General features: G+C 41.9%; 1 protein-coding gene across 1 annotated transcript in view; it reads left to right on the top strand.

The window, feature by feature from the left end:
* The window catches only part of LOC309702163 (uncharacterized protein), an 854,297-nt gene that overhangs the window by 313,107 nt on the left and 528,653 nt on the right, over nucleotides 1-12,537 (top strand). Inside the window, exon 9 of the mRNA XM_082526612.1 lies at nucleotides 12,307-12,408. Coding sequence (XP_082382738.1) covers nucleotides 12,307-12,408 — 102 coding nt within the window. The remainder of the gene's footprint in view (nucleotides 1-12,306; nucleotides 12,409-12,537) is intronic.

Consider the following 12,537-nt stretch of genomic DNA (forward strand, 5'->3'; position numbering starts at 1 on the left):
ATGATCATTGTTCTCACAGCATTTTGAGTGGGAACAGTTCAAACTGGGAGTAGTGGGAGTTATTTACTGATTGAAACAAGCTGAATGTTTCTGTGACGATGAAGATCAGCAGCTCAGCTGATCAATGAACTGACATCTATCAGTCGTTTCATGAGATGAAGTCATCAGCAGACATTTGTTCTGACTGTGTGATGAATGTCAGAAGGTCAGGGCTCTGCTTTAGTCACTGCTTGATGATCATTGGCTCATTGTTGAATCCAGGGCCCAGTCTGACCTCTGACCTTTGCTGCAGGTCTTCTGTGTTATCTCCACTTTCATGTCTGATCTTCTGCTGTATCGTCCAAAATAAACATCTGGATCATTTCCAACACTTCAGCAGATCTTTAGTTTGGGCAGTGCAGCACAGAATAACACATATTGTACTATACTGCCCACTTCCTGATCTTATTGGATCTGTGTGTGAGGTTGGTGAAGGAAACACATGTTTACTGAGTGAGTCGCTGCCATTAGGAACTAGTTTTTATATCACAGCCTGGAAATCACACAGGACCATTTCTGCAAGTGAAAAGTCGTCATTGGAGGAAAATCATTGTGTAGTTTGTGCGACTGAAGAATTGTCCCAACTACATGTGCTGCTGACCCTTGACCTTTTCTTTAGGTGCACAGAGGAGTCTGTGGGAACATCCAGAACTGAGGCATCTTGTGTACAAACGTGTTCAGACCAGATGTCAAATGATGTCAGATGTCATCCGTGAATGGATGCAACTGTGGATCGTTCCAATAAAATGAGGCAGTTTTGTAAGTACAAGCCCACTACAACCCATCATCAACATTTTAAATTACATTATACATCTTCACTGATATAAAGCACCACTATTTTAACCTGATTCACTTTTTCCACCCTAACAGTTCATTCCTCAAATCAAACAAGATATTTGACCCTAAAAAAATGCATCAAGAAATAATTTTGTAATAAAATATTTATTCTTTAACTTTTACAAGTGAAATCAAACAAGTGTGTTTAAGAGTGAAACCAGAGTGGAAGCTGCTCATATAGAGTCCAACCCAGGCTAAAGTAAGCTGAGTAGAGCAGCACCATCAAAGTGTCGGCTCTCTGAACACGGTGCAAGATCGCCATCTGCAGGACAAAACTAGTTTTTCTCGCACTCCTCGTCAACATCAAGATGATGTCATCGTACAGCAACTGATTCCCTGTCCGTCTGGAACAAAGCATTTACATTAAAAAAGACATTTACAGAAAATACAAACACCAACAACACATCTCATCATCACATGATATTTTATTATTTATTATATTATATATTTTTATTGTACCATCAACATCAACAAATACCAGCATATTTTCTTTGAGATTGAGTAGAGTGGACCTTTCCCTTGGTTCGCTTCCTGCTCGCAGCATCAGCTGACCTCTGACTTCCTGGCAACCAATGAACAAGCGTTACTGTAACAGGAAACACAAACACGTCATCAGAGGATCTTTATGTTCATCATCATCACTGTTTCCTTGTTCTGTCACAAACACACAACACTTCCTGCTCTCTCTCTGATGGATCTGATTGGCTGTTTCATTCCCAGGAGGTCAGGGCGTCACACCAACAGCTTTAACTGCACAACGACACACTTTAAATCATCTGCAGACAAACCTGTGTGTTTGATTTATGAAGAAATAATAAAGACGTGTGTACAGCTGTCCATGAAGCAGCTTCTCACACAAACTCTGACACTTCAGCCACTTTAATTCCTGCAAAGCTGCGTAATAAAGAGCTGTGACTGCTATGAGCTGCTGCTGATGACTGCATGAAGCTCTCAGCTGAAGCTTCTTTCATTTATTTTAATGTTAATGTCGCCTTTTTAAGTCTGTGTGAGGATTTTAATGACACACATTAAAGGAGCTTCTTTGATTAGAACCAAATTCATGTTGATTTTCAGCCTGAAATGATAAAAACTTTAATAATTCTGTTTATAATCATCAACCTGGAGACTAATGAAAAGTATAATAGTGAAAAAAAGCCTTTATTATTTGAGTAATGCCTGAATCTGCTCAGAGACGGAGACAACACAGAGGTGTTGATGACAGTTTGACATTAACTGAATTAAAAACAAAGTGCTCTTATTGTGAAAATCTGCCTCCTACTTCTTTAAATCATTTTTATGTATTTTTTAACCTCACAGTGAAACATTGAGGCATTAATCTGACACAGTTTGATCAGCAGCTGTGTTTTCACTGACGTTTCACTTTGATTTGTTCAGACTGAGCAGAGAGGATCGGTTCTCTGTGTGCGCACTGCTGAGAAACACAAGCTCATTTCTGCTGTTTCATGAAAAGTGTTATGGAGGAACAAGAAGTTCAGCCTCTAAACTCTCAGCGTGAGGACTGAGTGAAGAGTTTCAGAGCAGAGAGTTTTGGCTCACAGCTTTTAGCGTCTACACAAAGAGACGATTACGCACTTGATCTGAGAACATCTCCACCTCCTACAAACAAACTCTCCTACGAGCAGCTGTCACAACCACGACATGCAGAAGACTGGATTTCTTCAGGTCAGATTTCATGCAGGTTGCACTAAATTGTGTGTCACAGACTTTGTAGTTCACATTTGTGTGACTCGTTTAAATCTTCTCCTCCTGAAAGTGAAACTCTTACAAACACATCAGGCCACAACCTGCTGCAGGTTAATGATTGATCTGAAGGCAGCTGACCTTTGAGCAGGAACTTGTGGGTCTTTTATTGTGTTTAATGCTCACAGTGCTGAAGCCTGCCGACACACCCACATCATATTATTTGTTCTCAGGGTTGTTCGGCGTGGTGGGGTGGGAACAGAAACTTTCTGAAGGTTAATTATTGATCAAACTAAAGTCATATTAAGGAGCTACTGGCACGGAGTCAGAGCAGAGCTCAGAAATCTGAAATATATCAAAGTATATTAACGTTAGAGTTTAGAGAACACTGTTTGGTTAGCTGCCTCAAAGGCAGATGACTCTCAATATCACAAGATCAGGTGAGATTTCAGACCAAAGGAAAATCACTGGGATTATCTGTGAAGAGGCAGAAAAGCATAGACCTCGTCTACCTTATAGACATTTTGAAAAGGTAAGAGTGAATCTGTCTTCATTCATCTACCTGGAAACATAAAACCAAAAAACAAACCAATACAACAAAATCACTCCCAGTAGGGGTGGGCGATATAAACGATATACGATAGAATCGATTAAACTTGGTCAACGATAGAGATTTTGGCCCTTTCTCAATATGCGTACTTGTGCGTACTTGCGTTCTCGTCTACTCGGGATACGTCATCAGTCGGAGACCAAGTACTGTTCCAATTCGAAGTACGCATCAAGCCGAGTTCTCGCTCCGCCCTTTTTATCGAGCATGCATCGGTGGTGACTTGTGTGGACTTTGTACAGCTAAATATCCCAGAATGCATTTCGTCCAAAACTCAAACGTGGCAATGGTGGACGAGCGGGGCTGAAAACTTTTAAATATTACTCTTTCTGGGTCACAAAATAAACGTTTAAACTTCAAATATCTGCTCGATTTATCAAGATATCATTTATTTCCAAACACGCTCCGGCGTTTTCGGAGACGTCTGTGACCCGCCAGCTCCATAGCAGACAGCGAGGTCGAGGATCATTAGAGCTGGCGAGAACAGCGCATCGTTTTCAATCCCCCCCCCCCCGCGGTCTTTTCGCTACTCAGGTTAAACAAACCCCAAACCCCAGCAGCTGTCTATTGTATTGAGTGTCCACTAAAATAAAAATAAAAGCATTGTAACATCTCACCTGCTTGTTTTTATTAAGGTATGTACACGTATGTACATGTACACTATTTTTATTAATAGAGATTTCACCACTGAGGTTAAACATGATATATAAGTCACTTAGATCATTTCTAAATGTTAATGTTTGGCTTATTTCAGTCTTTTATTTGTTCCTGAGTAAACCGGTTTGGCTGTGATTAAAGTTAAGCTTCATAACATATTACTCACAGTTAAATTAAGAGGGGACGGCAGTAAAAACTCTGGACCTGTGACATCATCAAGTATGCCGGTGTTCCAATTGTACAAATCGCGAGTCCGTGCTCGCGTTTCCGGCAAGTCCGTGCGGTCTCGGCAAATCCGGTCTCGCCGAAAACGCGAGTACATACTTGCGTACTTAGAATTGAGAAAGGGCCTCTGACTATATCGCTCTATCGCGATAGCGCATGTTGATGATGTCATCAAGCTGCGCCTTTTTTGGTCGAAAGCATCGCAGCGGCTACAACAATTATCATCTGCAATTATGGTGGGCGACAGTCATAGCAAAGAGATAAAGCACTTTTGAAACGCGGGGAAAGCCAAAAACTGCACTTCCTCCACTTCCGTAACATTGATTCATTAATGTTGAATTCTCTCGCAGCTGCTCTATTCCCATGTTGTTGCAGTATATTAATCAGAATCAGAATCAGAATCAGAATACTTTATTGATCCCTGGGGGAAATTATTTTTTGTTACAGTGCTCCATTTTAAACCAACATTAAGACAAGACAGACAATACGCTAACTAAGAATAGTACAATATATACATATATATACATACATACATACATAAGTCACTCATAAATAAATAGCTGGAAAAGAAACATGTGTAGTTGTAGCAGCAAACAGTGTGTTAAGTGGATGCGTTGTACAGGGAGCCACAGGCAGGAATGATTTCCTGTGTCGTTCAGTGGTGCTTTTCGGTAATCTCAGTCTCTCACTGAACGAGCTCCTGTGACTGACCAGCATGTCATGGAGTGGGTGGGAGGTGTCATCCAACATTGTCTTTATCTTGGACAGCATCCGCCTCTCCGACACCACCTTGAGGGAGTCCAGCTCCATCCCCACAACATTGCTGGCCTTACGGATCAGTTTATTAAGTCTGTTGGCATCTGCGACCCTCAGCCTGCTCCCCCAGCATGCAACAGCATAGAGGATCGCACTGGCCACAACAGACTCATAGAAAATCCTCAGCATTTTCTGGCAGATGTTGAAGGACCTCAGTCGCCTCAAGAAATAGAGACGACTCTGGCCCTTCCTGTAAAGTGCTGTGGTGTTTTTAGCCCAGTCCAGTTTATTGTCAATGTGTACTCCAAGGTATTTATAGTCCTCCACAATGTCAACACTGACCCCCTGGATTGAAACAGGGGTCAAGTGTTTCCTGGTCTTCCTGAAGTCCACGATCAGTTCCTTGGTCTTTGCCACGTTGAGCTGCAGATGATTCTGCTCACACCACGTGACAAAGGAGTCGACCACAGCCCGGTACTCTGTCTCATCATCCCTGCTGATGCATCCAACCACCGCAGAGTCATCAGAAAACTTCTGAAGATGGAGGTCTCTGTGCAGTGGCTGAAGTCTGTGGTGTAGAGGGTGAAGAGGAAGGGGGAGAGGACAGTCCCCTGTGGTGCCCCTGTGTTGCTGATCACCTTGTCAGACACACACTGTGGGAGACGTACATATTGTGGTCTTCCTGTCAGGTAATCAACAATCCAGGACACCAGAGAAGCATCCACCTGCATCGCTGCTAACTTATCACCCAGGAGGGTCGGCCTGATGGTGTTGAAAGCACTGGAAAAGTCAAAAAACATGACCCTCACAGTGCTCGCCGGCTGGTCCAGATGGGTGTAGACACGATTGAGCAGGTAGATGATGGCGTCCTCAGTTCCGAGACGAATCATAACTAACCTCGTATTGTGGATGGATGATTTCAGTTGTTCTCCTGACTGAAGTTTGGCCCGTGTACAGCATCCTGCTATGCGATTGCATTTGTCCCTGACCACCAGAATCCCTCACGTTAACTTTTATCGAGTGGAAAAAAAGTTGGCGTTCATCCTCCAGCTTCACTGTGCTAATGTTATGCTAACATAGCTGTGTCGCTAGCAATCACGTAGCACAACATTATATACCAGGTAGTCCAACTTCAGTAACCCTGCAAACGCCACTGCTGTTTAGTTTTCTGTCTTCATTTATGCTGGAAGTGATAGCAGAGCTGTTTGAATTAGTTTCAAAAATCTCTCAGTCAGAACATGGTATGAAATGTTTAGGTGGAAACTAGCGCGCTGACTTCCTGTTAACTTCTAACTCCGTTAAATTTAATAAATTCTGTTTTCATGGATGTTAAACTTAATTGTTACACCTGGTAAAGCAGCAACGCTGATGATTTTATTAAAGATGAAAGAATTTAGACCGTTTTTAACTCTTAGTGTTCGTTTGACTTTGGGACCTGAAGCAGACAGAGTTTTAGACCCAGATTACTCCGCGAAGCTCCTCACCACGGCAGCCGTAATGCTCTGACAATCCATCAAGCAATGCGGCTTCGTAGCTTACCAAAGTTCTACTAAAACATTTTTTAACAGATTTCTGCACGCCCAAATCGGTTCGAGGTCAGTAAGCACAACCAGAATTCATACATAAGACACACTCTTGATTTTTGAGAAAATTAAAGGATTGTAAGTCCTTATAGTGTGGAAAATATGTTATACAGAAGAAAAGAATATATCGCGATATATATTGTTACCGCACATGCTTCAAATTATACCGCGATATGGATTTTAGGCCATATTGCCCAGCCCTAACTCCCAATTTATTTACAACATTTGAAACATACAGTGTAGCTCCGTCAAAACACTCCAAGGCCAAGTGAAAGTGCTGAGAGGGAAAAGATCATGATTAATGATTTATTTAAACTCATAACTGGGTGCAGCAGCTGAGCTTTGACCTGTGAGCTGCAGCTTAAGCTTCTTTTATGGTTCAGTGTTTAATGTGTAAACTGTTTATCACTGCAGAGACGCCTACAGGCTATCTACTGTTCAAAAGTGAATTGTTATATACAGTGTGGCAGCTGACCTTTGACCTGTGAGCTTCAGCCTCTTTGCTGAGTGTTTAATGCTCATCTATTGAAGCCTGCAGACACACCCACACACCATCTGATTCGTTCTCAGGGTTGTTTTCTGTGTGTTGGAGTTGGAGCAGAAACCTGCTGCAGGTTAATTATTGATCAAATTAATATCACAAAAGGTGCAGCAGCTGACCTTTGACCTGTGAGCTTCAGAGTCTTTGCTGGTGTGAAGTGTTTAATGTGACGCAGCCTGCAGACACAGAGGACTGCTGACGGAGAAGAAGCAGAGGATTTTCTCTGTTTCTACACAGACCTGGTCCAGACAGCAGAGAGCTGCAGAGTGAAGACGTTCATTGGAAGAAGCTGAGTAAGTTCAACGTCCTCTTTGAATCCTGGATCAGGAAGTGAATATTTGGTGTTTAAATAAGGTTTCTGTCTTTGACTCAGCCTGCTGTCACTTTTTAGAGAGAAAAGGAGATTTTAGATTAACTGGTGTTCCTGCTGCTCCAGCATTAAAGCACAGTATAGGTGACCGCGCTGATGCCTGTTTATAATTTCACCAAAGCTAATAAACTGTTGGCTAAATTTTCTTGTTTTTAGATGTAAACAGAGGTGAGAGGAGGAGATAATAAGGATTAAATATTATGCTGAATAACTAAATTCTGCTAGTCTGTGACGTAACTCCCAGCAGCATCGCCTCATTTCTTTGACCTTTAACATGAGTTAGCTTAGCTAGCAGAGCAGCTATCTCTGCTGTCTGTCATGTGACCGAGTCAAGTGTGTGTAGTAGACTTGTTAGCATAGCTAGCAGGCTGACAGAGGCTAGCAAACTGTGTGAACACTTTGTAAGAGGTGAGCAGTAAAGAGAAGGATAAGGAGCTCCTCCAAATGCTGATAATGCACTTAACCTGAATTTTCTGCTTGTTACATTATATGTGATGTTCAGTCAAAAACAATTACTTAAATTAACATTATTATTAGTATTATTATTATTCATAACATGGCTCCCTACTGTAGTGGTTTGAACAACTGATCTGTGGTTATTGTGTCCCTGCAAATTCAACAATGCGCCTCAATGCAAAGCATCAAATAAACATTTTTATTATCAAGTCATTCGACCTACTGGTTGAATCACCGTAGCTCTGACAGTGAAGCACACTCATTTTTATTGGTAGTCACCTTGTGAGCAATGTTCCCTCTAAGCTGCGCAAGTGCGCAATTCAACCTGCCAACACGGACGATGATGCAGTTCTACACTGCAATCATCGAGTCCATCCTCACCTCCTCCATCACCGTGTGGTACGCTGGAGCCACTATCAGGGACAAACAGAGACTGCAGCGTGTTGTGCGCTCTGCTGAGAAGGTGATTGGCTGCAGACTCCCATCTCTGCAGGACCTGTACACCTCCAGGACACTGCGGCGTGCAGCTCGGATCTCAGCTGACCCTTCTCACCCTGGACACAGTCTGTTTGACCTGCTCCCCTCAGGCAGGAGGCTCCGGTCCATTCGCACCAGAACCTCTCGCCATAAGAACAGTTTCTTCCCCTCTGCTGTTGGACACATGAACAATAACCGTATGACTGTCCCTGCCACTAACACATGACCCTACGCTGTGTCACTGCATCATTCCATGTTTGGCACTGATCACCACCTGCACTCATGTATATATCTTTCTACGCAGCACTCTTAATTCTTATTCTCATGTATATATCTCATGTATATCTCATGCACATATCTTTCTACGTAGCACTTTTAATTCTTATTCCTACTTTTATTTTTTTCATGTCTATTTAAGCGCAATTTATGACAGTTTGTTTGCACTGAAGCACCGCAGCAATTTCCTAATGTTGTAAACCTGCTCAACATTTGGCAATAAACCCCTTTCTGATTCTGATTCTGATTCTGAATTGCGCACTGTTGGCACGGTCTCTGCGCAGAGAAAATCTGTGTTGCGCACACAAAAAGAATTCTTTGAAATTAAAGTAAACCAATCAAAACATGGCATTTAGTTGTTAAGAAACGGAGTGACGGCGTGTTTGAGATGTGAGAGATTTGAGGCGTTTAGAGCAAATCTTGTGTAGTTAGTGTGTAGTTAGTGTGTAGTTAGTGTGTAGTTAGTGTGTAGTGTAGTCAATAGTGTTGTTGTGTGTGTCAGAACAATGAGGCGACTGCTGAGTGTTACAGGTGTTACAGCAGTGACACATCTGCTGCTGTCAGGCCTGCAGGTATCAGGCTGTTGTTCTCCTTCATCTCATAGAGGACAGGAATTATTTTTTGGAGCGGCACAAATAATTTGTGTGGCATCAGATTTGATGCAGAACAGCTGATTGTTCTGTAAATAGTTTGAAATGTTTATTTTAAAAAAACACCTTGGCTGCATTTTTAGGTAAACAGCTGCAAAAAACTTTGTTTGCATAACTCAGTTACTTTTTTGAAGAAGTAACTATATAATTAACTGCCCAACTGTCAGGGGTTTTGACATTTATTTTCACAAGTAAGAGAAAATAAGACACTTGCAGACCAAATCAGAGAGTTTTAAGACATGCGCATGGGTGTGTGCCTCTCAGCAAAATCACACACACAGAATGCATGTCTTGTTCCTTTATTTATAGGGTAAGAAACTGATTACATAGTACTTCCTCTTTTCAGTTACAGGAGGAGAGTTCAGGCATTATCTCAACCTGTCTGACCTTTCAGACTGGGGTAAAGAATACAGAAGTTTATCATGCTTATCTGACATCACAGATACTAAAAAAGAATACATTGCGTTTGTGTTAACAAATAGACTCAGTTACGTGAAAATATATGAACACTAGAAAATAAAACACACTTGATTATATTGTATTTGAATATAAAGCACATTTGATTATACTTGATCATATTGCATAATAAAAATCCTCTATCACCAACATTGGTCATTATTTACTGTATGTTGCAGACAGAGTTACAGACTCTCTCCCAGACCACAGACTCATAATACAAGTCAGAGCTTTATAAAAAAAAAAGAAAGTTGTGTTTTCAAAATTGGAGTTCAAGTTTTTTTTTTCCTTCCAATAGTGTTAACATACTACACACGTCATGAACAAGATTTTTTTAAATTTTCATTGTAAGTGGGCTAAAGCAGTTAATTAAAAGTAGTCCATCAACTGAAAGGTTTAAAATGTTCACACGTGTTGGACTGACTGAAGCTTCCAGTCACAGTGACTCAGTGTGTGTCAGTGAATGCATCGTGTGTGCTTCAGGCTCCACCTAGTGGACTGATAGCAGAGCAGCTGATGAATTTGAAGAGTGTGGCCTTTTTGCACACAGCCTGTAAATGTCAACAACAAAAGGAGTGTGTAAAACATGTATATTGTAGTGATGCAGTGTACTGTGTATATTTATACTGGCAGTATGGAACATGATTATTTGGAAATGCCTAAAATGGAAATGATCATATACTGTGAGGTGAGGTGTGGACAGTGGTTGTGCTTTTGTAACATTGAGGCAAGGATAGTGATTAGTGTTTAGGGGACACATCATTGGTTTTTATTAAAAACAACAGTTTCTCCACTGTGGCAGGTCGTAGGCGATTTTTTTTTCTAAACTGTCTCTAACTCTCACTAACCGCAACTCTCCATCAAACGCCCACATTTTGTCTGAGGGGTTTATATCGCTGTCATAGCTCGCGGCAAAGTTCGAACCGCTTCCTGAACCAGTCACGTGGTACAGCCGGGCAGCGAGGCTTCGGACGTCATCATTTTCAGCTCCTCCCATAAATGAAGCAAGCCTCGATACGCGCTTCGCGGAAACGCCCCCTCCATTACTCGACACACGCTTCGAAGCCTCGATACAGAACGTCACATCACTAGTTAAAGCTGAGTAAACACTGACCCCAGACCAGCACCGTGATAAAGTGAGCTGCTGCTGCTGAACTTGAACAGGTAACAAAGTGATGAGCAGTCAGGCTGCAGGTTTCTACCTGTTCATGTTTCTACAGTAGAATCACTTTGAAGTGTCTTTGTGCTGTTTCATCTTTGATTTGTGTTCATAAACACTCAGAGAAACATCACGTGACCTCATCAGGATCTGTGTTGGTGTGTGGGGCTGTACCTCAGCTTTATGTTGTTACATGCTCATTTGTTCATTTTAACATCAAAGTAATGTTATGAGGAGTAATGAAGTAACGTACTCCATTACTTTTAATCAAAGTGTTCTGTGTAATATGTGTAATAATGGCTGTTTTGAGTAATGACCAACACTGATCACAACAAAGAGGAAATGCCTCCAACATGCACAAACATTTGAGCCACAACATGCAGTTAATGTGCACAAATGTCTTTGATATGCTGCTCAGTGATGGTGGTGACTGTCAGAGCAGAGCTACTGAGAATCAATAAGTAATATCAATGATGGGATCAGAATCACTAAATTCTTCTCATCCCTGTCAGTATCATACATGTGCTGTATAATGTGATAAATGTAGAGGTGCTGGCTGTTCTCTCACTCTGCTGTTTAGCTGTAAAGGACGCCTCCCTGCCTTTGTCTCATTCATGACCTTTAATAGTCTCTTCTAACATGCAGAGATCTGTATGATCTGTTTCATAGAGTCTAACCAGCCTGTACAGGTAACAACAACAGTCACTGCATCACTGACACACAAACGTCATCTCTGTCAATAACAACATTCATACATGGAATAAAAACACATCAGTGGATCATTGCTGGAGCTGATGTTTGTGCTCCTGGTGCAAAGGCTCTCAGTTTCCTCCTTGAAATAACATCAGTGGTGGGTCAGCGACATGCTTTCTTTCCCTCTCAGGTTTAAATATCTGGGACTCTCCACCGTTTGGTTTTACAGCTGAAGAAGCTTCTCAGATGAAACGTCTTCCAGAAACTTAAAGACGTCTCTTTTCTCTCCAAGCTCCTTAGATCACATGACCTGGATGACTGAACCTACAGACATATTGACCTGGTTTCATGGTCACATGACAGGTCAGAGGTCAGCGACTGTAACTCAGTTCCTCCTGTTAATGTGAACTCACTGAGTGTTTGTGGTTTACCTCTCAGACTGACTGAAGATGATGATGGAGGAAGAGGAGGACAGAGCAGAGTCTGCAGGGTCCAGCTGTCCGTCTGTGAGGAGTGACCGGTCCAAAGATCATAATCCAGCCTTCAGTGCTGAACCTGGAGCAACGAGGTCAGAGAGCTGAACTCACTGAGTAACAGAAATAATTCTGCACTGACATTATAATCAGTGTTGACTCTGGTTGATTGTCTGACTGTGTTTGTGAGCTGAGAGGAAATGAAAATGAGTTTGTAACAAAAATCAGTTTTGTCCAGTTTTCCTGTAAAAAGCTGAACTCTAATCTAAGAGGATGTTACTGACAGGAAACAGCTGCATTATCTGCAGTCTGTGTGATCACAGCTGCTTCAATCATGTTTGTGTCTGCAGAGGTCAGAGGTCACAGTCTGCAGGGTCCAGCTGTCCGTCTGTGAGGAGTGACCGGTCCAAAACTCCACCCCCAGACTTCAGTGGTGACCCTGGAGCAACGAGGTCAGAGAGCTGTGATGACTCCTTTACATGTTTGTGTTTCCTGGATAAATATGACCTGAAACATCCTCAGATTGTTACAAAGATCCATTAAAAAGAAAACAATGAAAGAGAAAAGATCCAAATGTTCGA

This window comes from Aulonocara stuartgranti, assembly GCF_965226115.1.
Source record: "Aulonocara stuartgranti genome assembly, chromosome: 3".
NCBI classification, from domain to species: Eukaryota; Metazoa; Chordata; class Actinopteri; order Cichliformes; family Cichlidae; genus Aulonocara; species Aulonocara stuartgranti.